At 45.2% G+C, this 17013-nt stretch overlaps 1 protein-coding gene across 1 annotated transcript; it reads left to right on the top strand.

The window, feature by feature from the left end:
• Nucleotides 1-6223: 6223 nt before the first annotated feature.
• On the top strand, nt 6224-8084 carry SP5 (Sp5 transcription factor). Its single transcript, XM_006878855.1, has 2 exons — nt 6224-6274; nt 6945-8084. Exons 1-2 carry the CDS (start codon nt 6224-6226, stop codon nt 8082-8084), a joined length of 1191 nt encoding a protein of 396 aa, XP_006878917.1.
• The last annotated feature ends 8929 nt before the right edge of the window (nt 8085-17013 follow it).

Genomic DNA, 17013 nt, shown 5'->3' with positions numbered 1-17013 from the left:
ACAGCGGTAAACCAAAGGCCAAAACTTTAACTTCTGTTGTTATTTAACTCTTCCTCACTTAATTGTTCTCAATTTCCCATTCTCTCACCCACCTTCCTCTGTTTTATCCACCCTATTAAAATTCTGTGGGAATTTAAAACTCAACTTCATTGCTGTCAAGTTGGAACTAACTCATAGCTGACCCTTCAGTGGGTTGGAAAGAGATTGCCCATTGGTGGATTTGAACCACCAGAGAGATGCCACCTCTGGGTCAGCAGCAAAATCCTTCCAAAATTGGTGACCAGCGATCTCTTGGGTCTTTCAAGGCTACACCAAACAGCAACCAGCTCTGGGTAAAGCCTCCCTTAACTATTCCAACCCTCACTTGTCATCTCCTCTGAGTTGTTACTGCAGTGTGTGCTCTGTAGCACCAGACAATCAAGCAGATAATGCTAGTACATAAAATTTCACTCAACCAGCAATACCTACACACATTTACTGAGCTACTAGCTTTTGATACTATTTATAGCTCTATTTGAGAGTTCTTGCAGGCTTGACACATGCCATTATGCAAATATTTCCTCTTGCAATCAGATAATGGGGTGGAGTCCTTCTAACTCTAGTAGTTTGTTTAGTCTGTAGCCAGTTGTGTTGCTAACCCAAAGACCATACATCTTCAGAGGTTCAAATCCACTTGCTGTTCAACAGAAGAAAGATTGCCAGTCTCCTCCTGTTAAAATTTACAGTCCCATACACCAATGGAAGGTCACCACAAGCAAGACCTAACTCAAGGGCAGTGCATGAGTTTGGTTCCCACCCACTCACTCAAACTCTAGAATTCTATCTCTCCACCCACTGATCCACCAACAATTTGTGTTAAACAGATGACACAAACCTGCTTGCTGGAAATGAGAAGGACCTGAAGCCCTTGCTGAAGGTCAAGGACTGCAGACTTCAGTATGGATTGCAGTTCAATATCAAGAAAACAAAGATTCTCACCACTGGGCCAACTGGCAGCATCATGATAGATGGTGAAGAAATTGAGATTGCTCACAGCTTTAGTTTGCTTGGCTCCACAATCAACACTCTTGGTAGCACCAGCAAAGAAACTGAAAAATTAATTGCATTGGCAAAGTCAGCTGTCAGAGACCTCTCCAGAGTACTAAAGAGCAATGATGTCAGTCTGGAGACTAAGGTGTACCTGATACAGCCATAGTCTTTGCAATCACTTGCTATGCACCAGAGAGCTAGACAATGACTAGGGATGACAGAAAGAGAATTGATGCCTTTGAGCTGTGGTGTTGGAGAAGGGGAATGAGGAGGACCTGAAGCACTTGCTATATATACCATGGACCCATGGACTGCTAAGAGAAAAAACAGGATTGTCCTAGAGAGGGTGAAACCAAGCTGCTCCTTGGCAGCAAGGATTCTGAGGCTTTGACTGACCTACTTTGGACATGTTGCAGGGCAGGACCAGTCCTTGGAGAGGGACATCATGCTTGGGTGGAGGGACAGCGCAGGAGACAAAGACCCTTGATGAGATGGATTGATTCAGTAACTGGGGTAATCCGGTAGGTATGTGTCGGAGACAGTGAGATTGGCACAGGATACAGCAGGGTTTAGGGGTGTTGTACATAGACTTGCTATGTGTCTCAGGCTACTTGATCAACAATCCACTGATCCAATTTTGAAATTTAACCATAAAATTACCTCAAGATTTCCAGTTGAGGAAATTTGCCTATTACATAGTGAGGGGAAACCTGATCAGCCAGCGTTTTGCAAAGGTTCCTAGCTTTTAAATGTTTGTGACTGAATGAATTGGCCACATTTATGACCAAGAGGCCCTATTTCAGACACAGGCATTAGAGCATCTGTAACCCCGTCTGTGGCTTAAACTTCCAGGCTGCTCCAAATCCTCAAAGTTAATTTATTGAGTATCAGATTACAGACCCTTCCCCCCACTGCCATTTAAAAAAAAATCTTTCAAATTGAAGAGGCTGAGTTTGATCCCTTCCATGTTGAGAGCTGAGAACAATAGCAGCTTTCTGCTCTAGCACGACTTCAAAAGGCTGCCCAGGGACTGCTCTGAGAATACTTGCTTGTAGAGGACTGAAGAAATGCACAGGCATCCTCCTGTGATTTCGTGAGTACAGCATTAGAACGAGGAAAATTCTGCCCCCTACCCCAGCACCTTGGATAGAGCAACGAATGTTATTCCCTAAGCTAGCTCTGGGCAGTCATAAGACTGAGCGAGTGGACGAGGGTGGGCAGATAAGCAACACTAGGCTGTAAAAGGCCAAGGAATCAAGGATTTGAAATGCCCCAAATAGCGTACAGACCAGCAGGAGAGGGAGTCATTATCTGCTGGGATTTATGCCAGAATCGTGTGGATCCAGGGTTGTTACAAGAAAATGCCTGAGGCGAAGTATTAGGCTTGGGTACGCAATAGCCAGAGCACAGTTCCCCGGGGATCTGAGGTCCACCCACCTTGCCGGTGCCTTTGTGGGTTCACCAGCCCTCCTCTGGGAGCTTGCACCCAGTCGGTGATCACAGCCCGCCTGCCTGCCCTCTGAAGAAATTAGAAACTTCTGGCGAGGAGAGCAGCTCCTCAACTCCAGCTACTGTCAAGAGGCCAGAATTCAATCTCCTCGCCCCCCGCCGCGGTGAGAGATTGCGCAGGATTCTCAACTCGGCCCCCGCCTCTTCCCTGGGCCTTAAGACCACATAGGAGTTCCTGGGTCCTCGGTGTGCAAACACACCCATCAACAAAAGAAAGCCCTTTAAATGTTCCCTCCCGCGAACTCGCACCCCAGCGGATACCTCTTTGAACTGACCCCCGCCGGTAGCCCCCACGCCGTCTGGGGCTCCTGCCTTAGAGCTCTCCCTCCCTCCCGGCTGTGCACTTTTGCGCCCTCCTCGCTCTTTGATGTCTCTTTACATTATGGCAGAGCAGCCACACGCTCTTCCCAGGCGGGGCGCGCGGCTTTGTGGAACGGAACTGACATTTGGCCTTGATACCTGTATCTCTTGGTGATTGCAACAAATTTCTAAAATAAATATGGTACTTTGATCTTCCAGCATTGCATTTTTAATGGATGCTCCTAACATTATTTCATTAAGTTTTTCAGGAGCCCCAAGTACGAAGGGAGGGGAGGCTAGAAAGCAGTTTGGAAAAGTTTCTCTCCAGCTTTCAGCGCAGGCCTGGGAGAGGTAGAATCTAATGGCTTTTCACAAAAGGAGATGAGGCAAAGAGCTGAGAACACTCAAGAGTGGACCCAGCACTGTCCCAAAGGACTCTGCATATTTAAGTTAAGCCTACAAGACTACATTCTACGACTCCCACTTTTAACGTGGAGACGCTAAGGCCTAGTGGCAAGAAGCTGCGCTGCGATCCCGAAAACACTTTGAGTCCACCAGCTCATCCGTGAGAGTCTCCTGTGCTATTAATTGCCTCTGAAATCCCGCCAGAGGGTCAACTATGAGTCGGTTCCTACCCTCTGGTACACAAGGCATAGAGAGGTAGAGTAACTTGCCCAAAATGAATCTGTGGGTGGTGAAAATGATTACATACAGCTCTCGCAATTCATTCATAGGAAGGTAAGTCTGGAATTTGCTTTGGACAAGTCACAGCCTTGGCAACCCTATGGAACTTTCTACTGTGCACGCATGGAAGTTCTGAGTGGACGCGACAGCCAACTAGAAAGTGGTAAGGCTGGGAAATCTGGCTTCATAATTAAGAGCACCAAGCACCAAGCCCCTACTCTTTCATCCTGCCACCCACTGATGGTGGTTTAACTGGCTAATGGGGACATCTCTATAATAATGTTGGAGGTTTGAGGTAGGTTTTCTTGCAAGGTTTTTTAAGGGATAGGGAAATTGTGTTTTGGGTTTGGTTTAAAAAGAGAACAGATTGTAGTCACTCGGCCTAGACTGGCCTGTCTCCCAGAGAGAGTTAAGTGGTTCAACGCGCTTTAAAAGGGATTTGGAAGTAAAGAGAGATGGTAAGGGGCCCTCTTCAAGGGTGCTCCAGAGCCCCACGGCTTTTGGTCTAAATGCAGCAAAAGGAATCCCTCAGGCCTCAGCCTTTGCAACTTGACCCTTGGGTGGGACATGGGGGGGGGGAGAAGAGCTTTTAGGCCTCAGAGTGCCCTGACCCACCTCCAAGAGAAGCTAGGGCACATCATAGCTGAAGCTGCTTTGCAGGGTGGAGGTGACCCCCTGTTGGGGATCTAGTATATGTTGTCAAGTGGCATGCAGATTAAGATGCGTCATTCTGACACTCTGAGCAAAGGCAGGATGCAAGAGCTTCACCATCCAGAATTGTGGGATTGTGGACGGTTGTGACATATCAAAGACCTGCAAATGGGAATAGGGTCCCCAACATTCAACCAAGACCCAGAACCTGAAGCCTGAAGTTGGTCAGTCTGCTGCAGTGAGTTAGACCAATGTACTTGTCTACTTCAGTTTTGGCCCCAATGTCGCCCTGGGAGGATGAAGTGCAGGGAGGACAGGATTCCAGAATCCTGCCCCAGCAACCTCGAGTCAGGCAGGGAGAGAGGGGGTAGCTGAGTGAGAAGCCACTCTAGCCCCAACCCTTCAAAGGGCATATATGGGGACATTTGGAGTGGCCACCTCCTAGAGAACACGCTGTTCACACTGAGAAAAGCAGAATCCAGGAAGTGCTCAGCCGCTGATGGCCCACAGCCCGCTTTTCCTGCATCCCTTCCCTGGGCCCCTGGAGGGTAGATGTGGGTGTGACACCTTTCAGGCCCAAGCCTCATATAGGATGTCCTCACCAAGACGATGCCTGGAGTGAGGCAAACAGCGGACAGGCCTACACGGAGCGTGTGCAGCTGAGTAGGATACGGGAAGCACCTTGGCAAGTTTCCCTTCCCCAAGCTACAGAGGAACCGTCAACTTTTTCTTTCCAGGAGTGACTAGAACAAAAGTTGGGGTTCCCCCGCCTCATGACTTGTGAGCGTTCAACAACGATGATTCTCAGGCCCCTCTTACTTTCTCCCCGAACGGGTCCACGGTTGTATGTGACTTGAGAAGACTCATCCACTTGGCAGGGCTTCGAGGGAGAAATATCTAGCACCGCAGGGGTTTGGGGGGAGGGGGCTAGCCGCCCATCAGCACCTTCTTGGGGCCCACGACTGTGCCTAGAGTTGAAAAGGGTGGCACGGTACTGGGCTGGGCCCTAGCTTTTCTTCCTCATGTGTGTATTAGGAGGTGATCTGGTTCTCCTGGCTCCTCTCATGTTAGGGGATAAACATGAGAGTTTTCTAGTTTCACTATTTGCCAAAGTTGTAGCCTGAAGAAAACATCCAGGTTGCTCCAGCAAAAGTCATAAGCGAGCCTTGGTTATAAGCAGGCAGGAAGATAGACTGCTCAGGGACACCCAGGGCGGTAGCCTGGCCCCGCCCCAGGTCACACAGCCCTGCCCCTAGCTCCACCCGCCAAGGGCAAGGGGGAGGGTGTCACCAAGACCCACGTCCTGCCTCTGGAACTCGCTCAGCGTGTGCAGTGCTGTGCAATGCCCATGCGGCGCGGGTACAGGCGACGCAAGCAACAGGGACAGTTATTCTCATCCCTATCGAAGTCCTGCGCCTGGAAAGGCAGATTTCTCTGGAGATAACAAAGACACTTTGTCACTTTAGGCGCTGCCTCAGTGCAAATCTTTAATTGCAAAGAGGGAGGTAGTAAGGAGGAGGGAGATCGAGTGTCTCCAGCAACCCAAGCGCAGGTCTCCAGGCAGCAAGGCCCCCTTTGATCAGGAAAATCCAATTATTTGTGTATATACATTTCCCACATAGTGATTACTTCATTAATTGTCCCGCCTTTATCTCCTCCCTGCCCATCCCCCCTAATAATCAGTTCTTTTATCCAGACCAACAAACACACCATAGGAGCTTTGTGGATTCAAAGGATTTGCTTTCGCTTCTGAAAGAGCCGCTATTCTTTGATGATTGGGTAGCGGCAAACTTCAAAGCCATAAATCTTCCCTCTGACTGGCTGGCGGCCCAGCAAAGTCCTTATCAAATTCTTGGAGGTGATCCTGAAGCGCTTAGAACGCGCGCGCGGGGCGAGCGAGCCGGGCGCGGCGAGGGGCGCGGACGGGGAGGGCCCCCGTGCGCAGAGCGGGCGCCTGGGAGGGACGCTGGGCGGTCACTCGTCCTCGCCTTCGGGTCTCCATGACTCGGCGGCGCCCTGCTCCGCATCGAGCGGTCCACAAGCTGTAGCCATGGCCGCCGTGGCCGTCCTCCGGAACGACTCGCTACAGGCCTTCCTCCAGGTCAGGGCTGGGAAGGGGAAAGAGAAGCTGTGGTTGGACCTTGCTGGGCACTCTTGCACCCTGAACTTCAAAGGGAACCCCACTTGAGGGGTGTCCATGGAGCCAGCCTAGGCAAAAGCTCGGACTAAGCTCCCACCCCAGCTTCACACCTAATCTCGTGTCAAGAGTGTAGCCTTTGGGAGAAGGCAGTGCGGAGGTGTGCGACTGGCCCTAAGGGGACCCAAGCTCACCCTAGTGGGTCCTGTTGATTTCACCCTGAACGGGCTGGGGAGGGGCACGAGAGGAGGGTGGACAGTAGGGCTTAGAAGACCAGGAGGAGGGCACTGGGGCAGCCCGCTTGTGGGTGTTTCCAGATTTATACAGCCCGCTGAGGCCAGGGCGGCCCCTCGGATCTCTCCCCTCTCACTTTGCACCCTCTTCTGCGGCTTGATGGCCACTGTTTGCACCTAGTAGTTTAGCGGGAAGCGCTCGCGCATCCCACGAACAGATAACATAGGCAACAAAAGTTTCCCGGGGCCGTGCGTGGGATGCGGAGGAGGGGCGGTGAGGGAGGGGCAGCGGTATAATAGCCGGGCGTGGGGGCGACAGGGTGGCGGGTTGACCGGAGATTGCTCTTGGAGCGCTAACCTTTTGTCTCTTCTCCGCCCTCCCCGCGCCGCCGCCCATGCAGGACCGCACCCCCAGCGCCTCCCCGGATCTGGGCAAACACTCACCCCTGGCACTGCTGGCTGCCACCTGTAGCCGGATCGGCCAGCCCGGCGCAGTGGCGCCCCCGGACTTCCTGCAGGTGCCCTACGACCCCGCGCTGGGCTCGCCCTCCCGGCTCTTCCATCCGTGGACCGCCGACATGCCGGCGCCCTCGCCGAGTGCGCTGCCGCCCCCGCACCCCAGCCTGGGGCTCACGCCGCAGAAGACGCACCTGCAGCCGTCTTTCGGGGCCGCGCACGAGCTGCCGCTTACACCCCCCGCCGACCCTTCTTACCCCTATGAGTTCTCGCCGGTCAAGATGTTGCCCTCGAGCATGGCGGCGCTGCCGGCCAGTTGCGCGCCCGCCTACGTGCCCTACGCCGCGCAGGCCGCGCTGCCCCCGGGCTACTCCAACCTGCTTCCGCCTCCGCCACCGCCCCCGCAGCCCACCTGCCGCCAGCTGTCTCCTAACCCCGCCCCCGACGACCTCCCGTGGTGGAGCATCCCGCAGGCGGGCGCCGGTCCCGGATCCGCTGGGGTTCCGGGGGGCGGCCTCCCCGGCGCCTGTGCAGGGGGCGCGCACGCACCTCGCTACCCAGCCTCGGCCGCTGCCGCCGCCGCGGCCGCCGCCCTGCAAAGGGGCCTGGTGTTGGGCCCGTCGGACTTCGCGCAGTACCAGAGCCAGATCGCCGCGCTGCTGCAGACCAAGGCCCCCCTGGCGGCCACGGCCAGGAGGTGCCGCCGCTGCCGTTGCCCCAACTGCCAGGCGGCGGGCGGCGCCCCGGAGGCGGAACCGGGCAAGAAGAAGCAGCACGTGTGCCACGTGCCGGGCTGCGGCAAAGTGTACGGCAAGACCTCGCACCTGAAGGCGCACCTGCGCTGGCACACGGGCGAGCGGCCTTTCGTGTGCAACTGGCTCTTCTGTGGCAAGAGCTTCACGCGCTCGGACGAGCTGCAGCGGCATCTTCGGACTCATACGGGCGAGAAGCGCTTCGCCTGTCCGGAGTGCGGTAAGCGCTTCATGCGCAGCGACCACCTCGCCAAGCACGTTAAGACGCACCAGAATAAGAAGCTCAAAGTTGCTGAGGCTGGGGTCAAGCGGGAGGACCCCCGGGATCTGTGAGCCCACGAGAGGGGCTGTCCCGCACTGAGACCCCTTTTGCCTCCAACTCCAGCACCTCTGCAGGGAGATACTAGAGGGACTGGAGGTCTGTGGGCAGTAGGCGAGAGGAAAGACCCAGCAGACGGACTGGTCACCGCCTCTCCAAAGCGGCTCCAGGGTCCTACCTTCCGGGGACGTGGACCCAGTGCCCAGGAAGATGAGGGGAGGTAGGGTTAGAAGTTGAGGCCACAGATGGGATCAGAGCCTCATAGTGGTTCCAAGCTTTGAACCCTTGCCCCTGTCAGGGAGAACTTAGTTCTTGGGAACCACCTGGGTTGACCTTGTATATAGGAAATGCCACTGGGTTGAAATGGAGAGACCGTGGGAAATTTGAAATGGTGCTCGGATTTTTTTGCCCAGACCTGGCTGGACTTTGTACAGGTTATTTAATAGCTTTGTCAAAGAATAATTATAATAATTATAACATGAATAAAACCGTTACTTTGTCTTCAGCTCCACGCAGAGCTCCAGCATGAAATGTCTGTAAAGCATCCGCATTTGCAGCGTGAAAATAAATAACGTTAACTCTGGGGTCATCTCGGGAAGACTCTGCTGAGCCAGTCTCTTTTGATCTTTTCTTCTTCCGGGAGCATTTCAAAGCGGTCGGGTTTCACCGGGAATCTGATGTTCCGGAGGCCTGCCTGTGGTTGGAGGTTTCTGTGGTTTGGAGGGTTACCACTGGAGGCAGTGGGATGTGGATGGAGGAAGTCGGGCAAGGTTAGTTTTGTGGTAAAGATCCTGGGAGATTGTCCTACTAGCGCTAGAGTATTAGGCGGCCTTAGACGGAACTTAGCCTCAGGGTCCCTAAAAAGTTACTAGTCTCTGCGCATACTCTGTATACGTGCTTTTTAAACGGCGAGTTCCCGGCGGCGTTGGATGGTTGTCTCAGCATAGAGCTCGGGTGCAGGCTATAAGGCTACACCCTCTCCCCATTGCTTCCGTGTTGCTCTCTGCAGAGGTGCGCGCAGGTGAGATCTGGGGAGGCTGCAGCGAAGCTAGAGGCCCCATGTTCGCGTTGCTCTTTGCCTGCAAGAGAACCGACACGGTAGAACTTCTTAGACCTCACTCCTGAAATTCAGTATATCTTACATTCGTTTTCTTGGACGCTCACTTCTTAATTACGTCGTCGTGGGAATCCCAAGAGTTATTTGTCTTCCTGTAGACAGGAAATCCTAAGGGATTTCTAGCTACGCCTGGGAGTTTAGTCCCATTTTCTATCTTGGGATTTCTTTTATTTTAAAAATTACTGAAACAGGTTAAATTGTCTCAGGGAGGAGTCAGAAATAACTCATAACTTAGAAAGGTAACAGTAGTTTGGGTCGACACCCCCCCCCCGATTTCTCAGCTTTAATATTGAGTTTTAATACATGGCTAGAAACTGATTCGACCCTCTGCTGAGAATTTGCATTTTGACCTGATTATATAGAACCAAAATCTACACTTTAACAAGATAGACTTTAAAGTAACACAGGGGCCCACCTGGAACAAATTGGTTGGGTTTACAAGGTCTCCCCGCCCCCAGAGTCTCAACTAGTTCCTTTATTTGCACTAATATTTGGAGTTTAAAACTTGAAAGAATTGAGTCTGACTTTTAATAAACCATGAGCATAACTGGTGATAAATTTTGCAAATCCGTTAAACTACTAATATTCTTTTCAACAGGACTGATAATGTATACACACTGAAAGAAGTCCACAGTTTACATCCTGCTGTTGCTTTTTACTTGGTATGAAACTGTAAATTCTTGAAAGCTGTGACAGTTGTGCTGAAAAGATTCTGTATTAACCCTAATTGAGATGAAAATTGCTTTTTACTAATTGCATTTTCTCTAACATGGAACAAAGTAATCAAAACGAGAATCATTGGGGGAAATTTGCCTTGGCACCAGTTAATCCCATTAGGTATTTTGAAATTACTTAATGACTAATTAGCATTTGAACCTTTACATTTCTTTACTTTTATAGGGCAGTTTGGGCTAGTGAAATTTCCAAGGGTATAACAGCTTTGTAAACAACAGTAATAGATACCTCATTGTGCAGTCCCAATCAAGGTTAGGATTACTTTCAAGATAAATGACAGAAACACCCATATCTGAGCTGTGCCCTAGTGTGGATTTCAGAGTCAGGAAAGTTATTTTGGCAGGTGCTATGTGAACAGGTTATAAGGATGAAAAGACAAGGATTCAGGGAATTTGAGGTGACTTTTTTTTTTCATGTGAAAGAGATTGACGATGGTAGAAAAAGAAAAATGACAGCCCTAAAATGTAGTTTTGATTCTTTAGTATCCAAACAAATGAAATATTGAAGAGAGTTTACTTATAACTGTGGTTGTTAAAGGAGAGAGAGAAGGGAATGTAAGGAGTTTATCATCCCAACAAAGGGTCAAATTTCCTTATGGATTATAACTTTAAGATTCTTAAGAGGGGGAAATGGTTAAACTGCATGGAATTGAGTTAAGAAATGGGATATATAATGGTTTAAAGTTATCTGATGACAAAATAACTTTCTAACAGCTTCGTTTAATTGGACCTAAAAATGGGAAAAACATGCTTTCCAAGTTAACTTGGTATACAGCTGAGAAACTTCCTTATTGCACCACTGCAAATTTCTGTTCCAATTATTGAAGGGGGAAAGTCTATGCCTTTAGCCAAGTGGAAGTTGAAAATATGCTATCATTATCCAAGTGTAGGGAAGCACTTTGTGTTTTTAATAACAAACAGGATAATAAATGCTCAGAAATACAAGTTTGACAATGTAGAAATGGATTAGATTTTGCAAGCTGCTAAAACTAGACCTGCTGCTACATGCTTTGGTATTTCTTATGTAGACTGCCACCACCACCACTGACAACTTTAAAAATTATTAGAAAAACATATAAATAGCAAGAATTCAATCATGTGTATAAATGATGCACAAATTAGACTTTACACTTTCACAGGAAATTTTATGAAATGAAAATTGAAAGTAATTTAGAAGCAGATTATCAAATGTAAATTGAGATCTTTTTTTCAATTGGAGTTTTGCAACAACAAAAATAGATTTAATTAACTCATTTACTTAAGTCTTTACTTAAAATCACCAGGACAAGGTTGAATCTGATTCTAAAAATTCATTGAAAAATTGGCGATTACCTCAAATATTTAAATTTTTCCAAACTGTTTTGGTAGCATGCAACTTAACAATGTTATATTTTAGAAAATTCTAAAATTAGTGTGATACTATTTGTAACATTCACTTGGTACATTAATTATTTTAAGATTTATGGAGAAATTGAGTTCTCAGTAGATTAAGTAATTTGGAAGAGTTTCTGAACTTGTTAAAAACACTGCATAGATTTTTCTTTTGCTCACGAGACACTAATAATTGGTTTAGTAATGAATAAAAGTTAATTATGTTAGAGAAAATATGTTATTTACTTCTGCTAGTCCTTTCCAGTTCAGCTAAAGTTAATACTTGGTAATTAAATACTGTGTATATTCTGCATTATTTTGTTTTAAATAAGTAAAACAAAAAATGCCAATTAAAAATGCTTGCTTGGCATGCCTCTTGCAGAGATCTACTTGAAAACAAAGGCATTTATAGAAAAGACAGCTTTCCCCCTAAAGTTGTATTACACATACTGTGGATTCTTCAATAATCAGTAGAAGCATAAGTTTTCCACTCATTTTAGTTCTACTCCCCCGCCTTCCCGCCCTCCCCCCTAGTACACTACCCTCTTGGAAAAGTAAAATTCTTTCATTGTTTTACAGTGCCTCCCCCCAGGTCCACTCCACTATACAGCCTTCGCTCTGGAATCCTGTCAGGTTTTACTTTTAAGAGCATCACAGAATGTTACTATAGCAGCAGTTAAGACTTCAAGCAGCAAGTTGTTTAGGACCCTGAAACTGGGAAACCACTCTTACTTGCATTAGGTTATCATATTTTGTTTTTGTTTTAAAAAAAAAATGGCAAAGGCAAATTTGAAATATCTCACTGGGAAATTACTAGTCATGGCAAATCCTGTATTTTGTTTTATAATAAATGTAATCATACTTTGCTAATGCTCCAAATTGAAAGTCACTCAAAATAAGTCATACTAAATGTGTTGTACATAGGGTAGTTATGCATCGCAGGCGACTCGACCAATAACATTCTATGACAGGTTTGGAAGCAGAAGTGGCATCTACTTCCTAAATGACTTGCTTCCAGAAACTCTATCAACTATGATAAATGTCAGTAGTTGGAGAGGGGCTTCAGGCCTTTTGTTCATAATGAGTCACTATGAGTCATGCTCAACTCAAGGCAATCAACAACAACAATGTTCTAGTAAATATTACTATTTCCCCCTAGTTTGCATGATTGTGGGGAGATTTTTAGAAGAGTGTGATTAAGGACATGTAGGGAATGAGCATGTGTACCAACAGAATTTGATAGAGCTGGGAAAAAATGTGGGAAATCTCTCAATAGAAAGATGTACGTTGATAATGAGAGATACAGCTAGATCACAAATGTAAAGGGCATGTTTTATTAATGCTATTGGCCACTATCAGGGTATCTTTGTTAAGATGGCATTTAATACATATACCTAAATAGTAAACTTTTCTCTGGTGGAGGTCAAACACACCACATGTCTACATAAAGATCTTGATATTGACTGTTCACTGTTTTTTTGAGAATCTATTATGTTACTACAGGCAGGATTATTTTCAATTAATTAGTGAACATTGTAAAATACCACATGGTTTTTTATTATTATTAACAATAAGTAATATATGTACAACAAAGAAATAGTCAAACCATTATGGAACATCACATTTCCTAGAGCCAGATTTGTTTTACAACTTATGATCACTACCTCAAGATTTGCACATGATGCTTGGTATAGTATACATTTTCTTGCTGACCTCATTGATGGCTTCTCTTTCCAGAGTTTGATGCTTTCTTATCTGCTGTGTCTTTCATGGTTAGGTAAAGCAGATCCCCAAAATGTTTTACTTCATTTGTACTTTAGTCTGTGATCAAGAACTGCCCTTTCTGTAAAAAGTAACAAACTTAATTAACAAAAACATTTTCATTTCTACCTCATCCCAAAGTTCCATTCCAAGGAAATTAATCAAATCTTTAGTTTGATAGCACACAGAAAAATTAAGTTTTCCATTTTCAAAAAGTTGTTTCACCATTATTACAAATGCAAGATGGTTATGCAGTAAAATGTTTCATGTAATTTGACAGTAATCAACATTGTGATTATTATTGTCAAAATTTTGACTTGAAGAAAATGCTACAGTTTTCTGGGCACCCTGGTGGTGTGGTAGATCAAATGTTGGGTGGGTAACTGGGAAGTTCAGCAGTTTTAACTCACCAGCTGATCCTCAAGAGAGAGGCCATCTCTTTGCAGATTTACAGCCTCAGAAACACGTGGAGAAACCCAAGAGTCAGAACTGACAGCAGTGGAGTACAGCATCTAGATGTCACTTAATTTTTTTTTATATCATGTTAAACAAATTATAGGGATACTTCCTAAAGAGTTTATGTTGAGCATAATCTGAAATATAGATTATTAAAACATCTGACCTTCAATTTAATTTCATGTAATTCACAAGGCAAATATCAAAGCTAAATCCAATAAGAATATTATTGTTAAAAAATGTGTCCAAATTTTTAAAGTATTTGGTGATAATTTCCTAAAAGTTTGTCTAAGGTTTATTATATGGAAGTTTATTTATTTTATTTCCCTCTGTGAATTCTAGTATTCTGTGTACCGTTTTCTTCTTCCGTTCTGCATATTCCCATTATGAATGTCACCTGGCTTCTATGTACCAGTGTTTCTCTCTAACATGGTAATTTTTATTTTGAGTTGTATCTCTCCCTTTTCTTGAAATACTTATGTTCATTATTTGATTTTTCTCCTTAGAGTACAAGACTTGACAGAATTCCAAAACTGGTATATTTATAGCAGATAGGTTTTTCTTAGTTGATACTTTCCATGTAGGGGGATTATATTTGTAGTTCTGTTTATAGAATCAAACCATGTTTCATTTATGTAGAAGTTATTTCTTGTGGATATGTGAGCAACAATGGAACAATGTCTCCATATAAAGTAACAGTAAAATATGGTAGCTGGATTGTGGTTTGAAGAGTTTCTATTGGATAGTTTTTGTTTAGTAAAAGTACATAAGTAGATTACCTACATCTGTAAATTTAGCTCTTTATTTCTTGACCTAGAAGTTTTCATGAAGGTGAACTAAGACCTGTAATAATTTAGTAATTTATATTTCTTATTAAGGTTCTACTACTTATGAAAACTTTTTTGTCTTTAATCTTTTCTGATCCTTCATGATGTCCATGTCTTCTCTTGAGAAATCAAACAAAAACCAAGCTAAATGCCATCAATTCGATTCCATCTCATGGCCACTCTCCACTCAGTTTCCAATGCTATAAATTTTCTTACATGGAACAGTTGATGGATTCAAACCACCAAACTTTCAGCCATCCAAAATGTAATCCACTATATCAAGGCTTCTCATTTCTTCGTGTCGTGGTGTTATGTGTTGTTACATTGGAACAGACTCATAGCTGACTGCCAGTGGATCTTCAGAGAGTAAATTACATGGGGGTGGGGCGGGGGGGGTGGGGAATGCCCATACCAGAGAAAACTACCAGGAAAGGTTTTACAGTACAAAATTTAGTGCTGAGACCAGGCCTGAAGCAAAAAGTTGCCAAGTTGTTCCATGAGGAGAAAACATTCCTTTCAACAACAATGATGATTCAGGCTTGATAAAATCAAGTATGCCTTACATGACTAGTAACTCGAGATTGTGGGGCTGCTACAGCTCCCTTCTGTAGCAGGATGATGGAGATCTAGAATTGGGAAAAAGGAAAACATCATGGAGTGCATTTGATTCAAACCATAGTCTTTCCAATCACTTGTTATGCATCTGAAAGCTGGACAATGAATATGGATGACAGAAGAATTGCTGCCTTTGAGCTGTGGTGTTCGAGAAGAGCACTGAGCATCTCCTGGACAGCCAGAGGGACACACAAATATGTATTGGAGATGGTGCAGCCAGAATGTTCTTTAGAGGCAAGGAAAAGTTTTCACCTATATGCTTTGGGCATGTTGTAGAGGAACATGATGCTAGGAAGGGTAGAGGTTTGGCGAAGGAGAGGAAGACTTTCGACCAGGTGGATTGACACGGTGACTGCTACAATGCCCTCTTGTGTGTCAGGAAATGTGCAGATGGCACAGGAGAGAAAGGGGTCAAGATCTTTTGTTCATACAGTTGCTATGAGTCCTACTTGATGGCATCTAACAATAACAGCCACCATGGTTATGGGGGATAATGTATCTAAAGGGGTTGAACTAAGACCATTAGACAGAAGTTGAAGGGAAAAGCCTAACTAAGCATTTTCTCACATTGGAATAGAATCCTGGGGAGGGAAATGTTTCCCTCACCCCATCAAGAGTTTTGTTTTTCAAAGTATGAATATCATATAGAGAAAATTTGGCCTTGACTGACGATGCCTGGACTTGGATCATCTCTCTAGTCTCTTCCAAAACTGGCTGATTCAAACCTAAAATCTGGAAATAATAAATCTTATCATGGCTACTAAAACTGCAGCAGTAGTATAAATAATCCTACTGGCATAATTTCTGAAGTCTAGTTTTAAAGCTTATACACTCAGTCACAGGAGATTTCTCATTCTTCTCCATGAAACAGCTGGTGGATTCAAATCAACCACCTTTGTGTTGGGAGCACAACTAGGCCACCAGAATTCAAATATACACTTATATATGACAGATATATACGTATGTCAAAAAGAAGGAGAGAGATGCATATGTGTTATATAAGGGAGCTCTGGTGGCCTGGTGCAAGAAACTGCACTGCAATCCTGAGGCACACAGCTCAAGGCCACCAGCTGCTCCACGGGAAATGGATGGGCAGTCTCCTCCCATGTTATTAACTGCCTCTGGAGCCATTGCCAGAGGGTCAGCTATGGGTCAGTTCTGACTCTACAATACGCAACAACATGCATGTAGTACATATGTAAAGAAGAGAGCTATATACTGTGAATTTCTTGTGTGCGTGTGTGTATGTGCACCCACATATGCAGTCCATAGAAATGTAGGTAAGTAATGTACAGAAAATCAGTCTCTACACAGGTAATGTCAGAATTCAGTGACATTTTATCAACATTGTCTTTTGAAGATATCACTTCTGGATGTTTCAGTATTTCTAAGCACTGTACAGAGCTCCAGGTCTTGTTTCTGTGTATGGAAATATAACATTAAAATAGCAGGATTGTAATTATATATATATATAATTTATTGTGAAAGTATATGTAACAAAACAGTCACAAAAGTCAACATACATACAATTTTTAAAAATTATACATGCATAATTGAGCAATGATATATTCTTCATGTATTAAAGCCATTGCCATTATTATACTTTCCCAAATTGTTCCACTACCATTAACGTAATATCACTGCCCTCTAAGCAAAAGTGTACTTCATCTTCCCTTGGTAGCCAGTAATAGCCTTCCATTTCCAAATACTTGTTCATTTTATCCAGGTGATAATTTCGTCATATAGTACCTCTGTGATTTACTTGGTGTAATGTTTTCTAGGTTCACCCATGTTGGGGCATGCATGAGGACTTCATTTCTCTTTATGGCACAGTAATACTCCATTGTTTATATATTTTTGTTTCTTTGTGCATCTCTTGATGGATAACTTTTTAAAAATTAATTAGATATATTTAGATGTATAAACTTTTACCTCAGTCAAGTCTCAAAAAACCTTACCTTACATACTTGAAACTAAGTTGATAAGCACAGTAAAAAATATGAGAGTTGCACACTTAATTCAGTATTTTAATTCGATGTAGACTCCATGCACAAGAAACCAA

The sequence above is a fragment of the Elephantulus edwardii genome, unplaced genomic scaffold (genome assembly GCF_000299155.1).
Source record: "Elephantulus edwardii isolate Elephantulus edwardi_28Jun2011 unplaced genomic scaffold, EleEdw1.0 scaffold00001, whole genome shotgun sequence".
NCBI lineage: Eukaryota > Metazoa > Chordata > Mammalia > Macroscelidea > Macroscelididae > Elephantulus > Elephantulus edwardii.
Note: the sequence above shows the minus strand (reverse complement) of the source record. Positions and strands in the feature narration are given on the sequence as shown.

Excerpts from the sequence above, each read along its gene's own strand:
- SP5 (XM_006878855.1), top strand. The coding sequence starts at position 6,224 with ATGGCCGCCGTGGCCGTCCTCCGGAACGACTCGCTACAGGCCTTCCTC. Across the intron at positions 6,275-6,944 it reads CGCTACAGGCCTTCCTCCAG|GACCGCACCCCCAGCGCCTC; the intron begins GTCAGGGCTGGG and ends CCGCCCATGCAG.